This window comes from Epinephelus fuscoguttatus, linkage group LG13 (assembly GCF_011397635.1).
Source record: "Epinephelus fuscoguttatus linkage group LG13, E.fuscoguttatus.final_Chr_v1".
Classification (NCBI taxonomy): Eukaryota; Metazoa; Chordata; class Actinopteri; order Perciformes; family Serranidae; genus Epinephelus; species Epinephelus fuscoguttatus.
The window spans coordinates 28,201,744-28,209,504 of NC_064764.1; the positions used below are offsets into that span (position 1 = coordinate 28,201,744).

Here is a 7,761-nt window from a genome sequence, read left to right on the forward strand (position 1 = left end):
GTTTCACTACTGTGAACCCTTTATAGAAGGTCTTTCTCAGTCTTTGCTTTGCCGCCCCACATAGAAATACACGCTGATAAAGAGGAATATCTGCCTGCCACTTTTCAGTTGTCTGAGTGTAAAACATGGAGGTGCATGCCTGTCTTCCAGGTCTTAGAGTTTTCCGGCAGTAGTTTGCATCACGCTGGGATTCCTGGCTGATTTTCCTTCTCTGTTCAAAAGAGCCTTTCGTGGTTCTTCCTCTCACTCCTTCACTCTTGTTGAGCCGTCACCACAGGTCACGCACGTGTTTGACAGCAGCTGAAGATGAATGTAGCTGCAAACTAAACACCTGTGTCTCCCTCCTCCCCCTCAGGCTGGAACAAGACCTCCCTGTCCTTGGATGCCTCAGAGGAGCACGATGGCTACTCCAGTGCTGAGGATCCTCTTAACTCTGACCCAGAGGACGACAACGGCAAGAAGCTGGTTAGTCACTGCGTGTCACGAACATGTGTCAGCCTGTCTTTGCTTGTATTCGTCACACTGTGGGGACAAAAATCTGTTTGCACAGTCAAATTATGGGTGAGATAGAAACATCCATAGGAGCTGATGGTTTTAATAACTGAAGAAGAAGACTGCAGGAGACCTCGATGAATGACAGTATTCAATTGATTTAATTAAAGTATTTCATTAAAGCTCAATCGAGGAGAATCACAGTCCAACATGTAAAGTGTAACACAGTGTACGCCACCCAGGGATTCTGAGGTAGGGCTGTCGCAGTAATCCCAGTATTACAGTACTGGTTCTTCTTCTTTTTATGGGAGTGCCATGGTGGGACGTGGTGTGTTGTGGTGATGTTTGTAGTGTTCTCTGCTCCATTTGTCCACACTGGCTCTAAAAGAAGCTTTATAAAACCGCAGGCAGCTTGTGTTAATAGTTCACTGTATTATTAATCAGAATGATGTTTACAATGTACAGAGGTATATAATTTCTTCAAAGCATACCATAATGTTACCACTTTGGATTATGTGTCTATGCTTGGTCCTGATTTGCTGAAGTCCATATTACACTGCTGGTACATGACAGCAAATAAAACACCAATTATAAAAGTGATTAGTCTATTGGTATTTATCACAGATAATATTTAGTCAGTATAATTCATTTCACTTTGGTCTGGCCAAAAACTAAAATTATTTCCATGTCTACTTCATAATGGGACAGTGTCAGTGTATCTAAATGCTGTTCTTGAATATAAAGGTTAATCTGCTGCATAAGGTTTAAAGTTTAAGAGCTGTGTAATTGCAGTTGTCACATTAGAAATAAATGAAGTGGTAAAATAAATATATTAACTTGTGAGTTCACACAATTAGTTATTTTCTGTCAGCACTCCTCTCTTGCCTTCACTGAGGCATTAGTGTTTTAATGTAATACATGGAAAATGGACTGCACTTGTATAGCACTTTTCTAGTCTTCCGACCACTCAAAGTGCTTTTACACCACGTCACATTCACCCATTCACACACACTCACACACTGGCGGCTGAGGCTACCATACATGGTGCCACCTGCTACTGCCTAACCATTCACATGCCTATAGAAAGGCCATCTGGAGCAATTTCAGGTTCAGTATTTTGCCCAAGGATACTTTGACACGCAGACTTGAGGAGCCAGGGATTGAGCTGCTGATCTTCCATTTGGTAGACGACCCACTCTACCTCTGAGCCACAGCTGCCCTCCTTTATAATGTTCTTCAGAGGAAAAGTAGCTGCGATTAATCAATTTAAGAGTCACCTATCACGTGACTGCATCATTTGACACATTTTATGGGAACACAAACATAGCCTGAAGAAGAAGGCCTGGGTTTACAGAGCAAATTCAAAACCAGTTATACCAGTTATACCTAAATGAGATTTTAGGGTGTGTTGAGCCAGCTCATGCAAAAAGCCTGGTCCTGCTGGTCTTTATGGTACAGCCCCAGGTCACCCTAGTTGTGTTTCAGGCCACAAGGTATTCATCAGGTTTGGTCTCCCAAGAGAGATATCTCTCTCTTTAGCTGCTAAATGCTCCACTCTATTCACCAGCTAGTCACTAGCTTTGGCTGTCCTCTGCAGACCTATTTTCTATGTAAAAGGACCCTATCCCTGCTGACATTGGGCGAGAGGCGGGGTACACCCTGGACAGGTCGCCAGACTATCACAGGGCTGACACATAGAGACAGACAACCATTCACACTCACATTCACACCTACAGACAATTTAGAGTCACCAATTAACCTAACGACATGGGGAGAACATGCAAACTCCACTCCAGCCGGTGGATGAGGACTCCCTTGCTGTGAGGCGACAGTGCTAACCACTGCACCACTGTGCTGCCCAGACAAAAACTTAAGTTCACACATTAGTTTGGCCATATAGAGCACCAATTATCATACATGTTGAATTAACTCTTGGTCAATTTGACTTCACTTAATTTTCTAATTTTAGTGTGTATCCTTCTCTGTTTCCTTATCTCATCTACAAACAGTCTGCTGGCAAATATACAGTGATGGCTGACTATGAGAAAGGCGGCGCCCAAGACTTCTCAGTGAAGAGCGGAGACATGGTGCAGCTCGTGAAGGAGGGGGATGATGGACAGTGGTGAGAATACAGCCTTACTGATGCCTGTGGGAAAGTTAAATAAAACACTATGGCAGCACTATAGTAGTACTTTTGTGTGTGTGTGTGTGTGTGTGTGTGTGTGTGTGTGTGTGTGTGTGTGTGTGTGTGTGTGTGTGTGTGTGTGGTTGTGGTCTTGCAGGTTTGTGCGTAACCTGAGCAGTTCTAAGGAGGGCTGGATTGCAGCTGCTAATCTCATCACACTCATTGGGAAGTCCAAGTCTTGCCAGTCTCTCACCAGCTCAGGTATTCAAACAAACCCAAATAACACGTGTAACACATGAACAGATATTCGTCAAACAAGAGTACTACACCTGACACTAATCCTCAACATATGTATACTTCTACCAGAAGGCAGCGGCTCTGGAAACCTCAGCACATCGTCCAGCTGCAGTGAGACCTACACAAGCTTCTCCGACATCAAGCCCTGAACTCAGCACTTCCTCCATCACCAAACTGCCCTCGCGAATGCTAGCATCGTGTGGCTATCTGTCCTGTAATGCCAACAGTGGTACTCTTGAAAATTTCAACAGGTTTCCACAGAGAGCTGTTTTTCTTTTTTTTTAGACCATGCACAGTCACCTATAATTTAAGTCATAATCTCAAAGATTTTCATTTTAATAAATGTCTGTTAAGTCACTGTCTATCACGGAATGAGGTAACACAATGGTGATTGAGCCTAAGAAAGCCTTTGCATTTGCAGTTTCACACACTGGGTGTCGAAGGCAACGTTCCTGCAAAAAAAATCACAAGCGCACAGTCACTAGTAGTCTGCTCTCACGCACACATGGTCTATGTAGTGGTAACCCTTTCATCTTGCCGGCTGCAGGGTCATAAAGTGAGCTGATATAAATGTTCTTATAGCCGATCTGCACCACCCAACTCGCAAAAATATGCATTAATCAACCACCTGAACCTGACCTGCAAACCACCAACTTTATGCATTATAGTAGCACAATTGTCAGGACTGAGGCCTGAGACAGGAATGAGCACTGTGGAGACATGACGAGAAGGTGGAACGTGGACTGTTGCACGCAATGTTTTTGTAAGTTATTAATAACTTACTGGAAACGCTGCTTTATCACTTTTTGATCTGCTTGCCAGAACTTGTGAAACTGTCTATCAAGCTCACCCAAACACTCCCAAAGTGCTTGTTGTGGGCTAACCTGCACATCACTATTAGCCTGGTTTCAAGCCTCAAGGCCTTTGCACACCGAGTCTCTATTTTTCGTATGTTTTTTTAATCCGTCATCTGACAAAAATTGTAAGGCACAGAAACTTTGCACACTTACTTAGATGCATTTTATCGTTCTATTCCTGCAAAAAACTGCAGTATGAAACAAAACAAAATGTAAAGACACATTTGTCCCCTTGCTTCTCTCCACTGGAAGTACCTCCCTGGTTGTTGCTACTCTGGCCCCGTCTTGCATTTGGCACAGCGGCTACCCGAGTTACAAAAATGATACTGTGCGACTATTAAATCGCACTCTACTGTAAGCAACATCATTGCTCTTGTGCATATTGTGAATAGGCTAATGTTAGCTCCTCTTTATCATGGCAAATTTCAAGAAGGACATAGCGTCCATACCCAATGATGGCAGTGTCGGAAGCCAAAATCAGGCCAGCTGATTTGGCCCAATTCTGGGGCATCATTCAGTCTCAGCTGAGTCAGGCAATCGGATGTGGCCTGGCTAATTTCATCCGGTATGCCGAGTTTGGGCCGATGCCTTGGCCAGGTGATTTCTGATAGCGGCCCAGTGATGTCAGTGTCGGCAGCCAGAATCGGGCCAGCTGATTTGGCGTGTTTCTTGGCTGTCATTCATGCCAAGTCTAAGCCGGGTCAGGCAACTGGATTGGCCCAGCTAATGTCAACTGGAATGCAGAGTTTGGTGTGACACGGTCGGCAGCCGGAATCTGGCCAGCCAATTTGGCCCGATAAATGTGTGTGGCCGGCTGATTTGTCCCGATTCTGAGACGTCACTTATACTGAGTCTCAGCCGAGTCAGGCATCCGGATGCAGCCCAGCTAATTTCATTTGGCATACTGAGTTTTGGCCTATGATGGACCAGGTCATTTCTGATAACGGGCCAGTGATGGCAGTGTCGGTAGCCAGAATTAGGCCTGCTCATTTGGCCTAATTCTGAGGCATCATTCATGCAGAGTCTAAGCCGAGTCGGGCGACCGGATGCAGCCCGGCTAATGTCATCCGGCATTCCGAGTTTGGGTCTACGCTGGGCCAGGTAATTTCTAGAAACGCCCCAGTAATGGCGGTCTCTGTATGAATGATGCCCCAGAATCGGGCCAAATCAGAGTCTCAGCTGAGTCAAGCGACCGAATGTGGCCTGGCTTATTTCATCTGGCATGCCAGGTTTGGGCCGATTCTGGGCCAGGTCATTTTGGCTACCAGGATATAGTTCCTCTTATTTTTTTTGTTGGCCCCGTGTCTACTTCTGCTCTGTTCATCTCTCGTGTTGCAGATTTTTATGTGTCCCGCAGGTTATGCCACATTGTCTTGACTGTTTTTTGGTCAAAGAACGCTTTAAAGGCTTTTAACAGATGTGAAAATCACAGAAAAATGAACCTGCTCCGAAAACTTTAATAACTGAGTCAGTGTGTAAAAATGATTGATGCAACATGGTGTATTTATTTTTAAATGTGCGTCAATATTGCACAAAAATACAGACTTGGTTTGCAAAGGCCGGAGTCTGCCAACACAACTGCAATTACTGCTTATTGCCGTAGGTGCCACCAAAGAGAATTAAACGGAGATCTTCGAGATTGTCACTTTAAGGTAATATGTTATACATGCGCACATGTTATAGACTTGACTGTGGTGCAGTTGTGTGGTGAAGATACTGAATAATGGATAAAGACATCACAGACACAGTATAGTAAAGTGATCTTCCTCTAGTCACACACTCGTCTGTATAATTTCTTTTTTAATGAAGGACAGAGGATCCCTGTGTTTATATTGTAATAGATGTATGAATGGGCCAGCAGGACTGATCTCAGTTGATGCATCTATTTGTGTTCACGTTAAAAGTGGAGGGAGATTAGAGCTCGTATGTAGATGACAGTTGTCTTTGTGTTCATCTGCACTAATTCACCCAGGCACGAGTTTATAATTCCACTGTTACTGTAAATAAACGGAGGGAGAGATAAATGTGTGCGGCTTGTTTAGTGTGAATGAATGTTTCATAGTCTAATCACCTCCGTCCTCTGCTCTCCCTTTTACATGTGTTTATTTATTTGTAAGAAACGAAAGAGCCCACAAACGTTTAGTCACTTTAATTTACCGTCTTCCTTTCTGTCATTTGTCTCTCTGTCGTCATTAGAAACCTGTTCTGCCACCAGCTGCCCAGACTTTGTGTATGAGCTTTTTGTCTTGTGGGGTCTCTGACGGCCTCTTGGTCTAACTCTGTGAGTTCTCACGTACGCTACAGTTTAAAAAATGTTCCTCCATGTGAATAATCAGAGATCACTGTATAGCGCTAACTTATTCCCCCGTGGAGGGATCATGTTCTGAATGTAGATATTGTTCATTAATATCTGTCCGTCCTGAAATGTTTGTTATCTGAGATGCTATATTGTACATTAAGTATGGTGACGTCACTACTTTGTGACTTGTCTAATTTTTTTTTACATAAACGACTTGTGATAATTCAGTCGCTGTCTCTTCTTTTGTCCTGATGAAGACTTAGCCGTGATGAAGGATTCATTCCTGATCGCACAACGAGGTACTCTTATGTCTTGCACTGGGGTCTTGCACAAGTATCATACGTGGGTAAAAATTTGGAATACTTGCACTTAATAAGTTTATTCTTTTCCTGACACTTTCTGCTTTTACGTCACTACATTTCAGAGGGAAACATACTTTTTACTTCACTTATTTGATGATAGATTAGAGATTTTTGCATATCAAATACATGAAGGGCTTATTAAGATGTTTTGTAATAAATAAACTATGCAAAATATACTACAGCAGTGGTTTTCAAACCCAGTTGACTATAACAATGTGTGCTTATCAGGTCCTGTGTGATTATATTGAGCACTTCTGACTTTTTTTTTTGGTATTTTTACAAACAAAACATTTGATTCATAAAAAATAAGAAAATGGAGAAAAAAACAGATCAATCTGTAATGAAAATAACCAACTTAAATTTTGCTTTTATAATAATCTGATTATATTTTGTGGTTACAGGGGACAATTTCTGCACTGAGTACATTCATTTTAAATACTTTTAAGTACATTTTGCTGATTATACTTACATAGTTATGTAATATCATCGATGCAGGACTTTTAGTTGTAACAGTAAACATGTATTTTTTCCTAGTACTTAAGTAAAAAAAATTGGAATACTTGCACTATATTAGTTTTTTATTTTTTACTGCTACTTTCTGCTTCTACTTCACTACATTTCAGAAGGCAACATGCTTGTATTTGAAAAGTTTATTTCATGATTATTAATTAAATACTTTTATATACAAAACACATGAAGAGCTTATTAAGATGTTTTGTTATTTATTCTTTTTTAATATTTTTTTGTTTATACTTTCCTTTTTATTATTTTAATTATTTTGTAATTGTTTTGAGGTTTGCACTGTTGGATGGACAAAACAAGTGTAGTAAAGGTGTCACTCTGGGTCCTGGGTGATTGTGACGGGCACTTCTCACTTTTTTTGTATTTTTACAAACAAAACAACTGATTGATTAAAAAAATATTAACAGATCAATCCATGATGAAAATAATCATCACTTGCAGTCCTGTGCAAAGTAGTCAAACATTACTTTAAACTCAACCAACTTCAATTCTGCTTTTATAATAATTTAATTAGATTATATAGTAATGGGGGGCAGTACTTGTACTTTAGATACTTTAAAGTACATTTTTATGATTATACATACATACTTAAGTAACACCTTCAATGCAGGACTTTTACTTGTAACAGAGTCTTTCTTTACAGTGTGGTATTACTACTTAAGTAAAGGATCTCAATACTTTTCTCACCACTGATGTCTCGTTATCTCTCTTTGAAGTGTAATAATGATCATTTTCTCTTGCTTCGGTGCATTTCTGAAACATCTGGAGCGAGTTAGTGCAGATATCAAACACATGGTCTCAGAGAGC

At 41.3% G+C, this 7,761-nt stretch overlaps 1 protein-coding gene across 15 annotated transcripts in view; it reads left to right on the forward strand.

Annotated features, from left to right (window-relative positions):
* The window catches only part of mcf2lb (mcf.2 cell line derived transforming sequence-like b), a 60,664-nt gene extending 54,102 nt beyond the window's left edge, over window positions 1-6,562 (forward strand). For 14 of the 15 annotated variants that reach the window (XM_049594447.1, XM_049594448.1, XM_049594449.1 and 11 more), the window contains 4 exons: window positions 356-465; window positions 2,502-2,614; window positions 2,775-2,878; window positions 2,984-6,562. In XM_049594447.1, the coding sequence (XP_049450404.1) occupies window positions 356-465; window positions 2,502-2,614; window positions 2,775-2,878; window positions 2,984-3,063 (407 nt within the window). In that variant the 3' untranslated portion in view covers window positions 3,064-6,562. The remainder of the gene's footprint in view (window positions 1-355; window positions 466-2,501; window positions 2,615-2,774; window positions 2,879-2,983) is intronic. The other variant, XM_049594439.1, reaches the window with a different exon arrangement.
* Window positions 6,563-7,761: the final 1,199 nt, after the last annotated feature.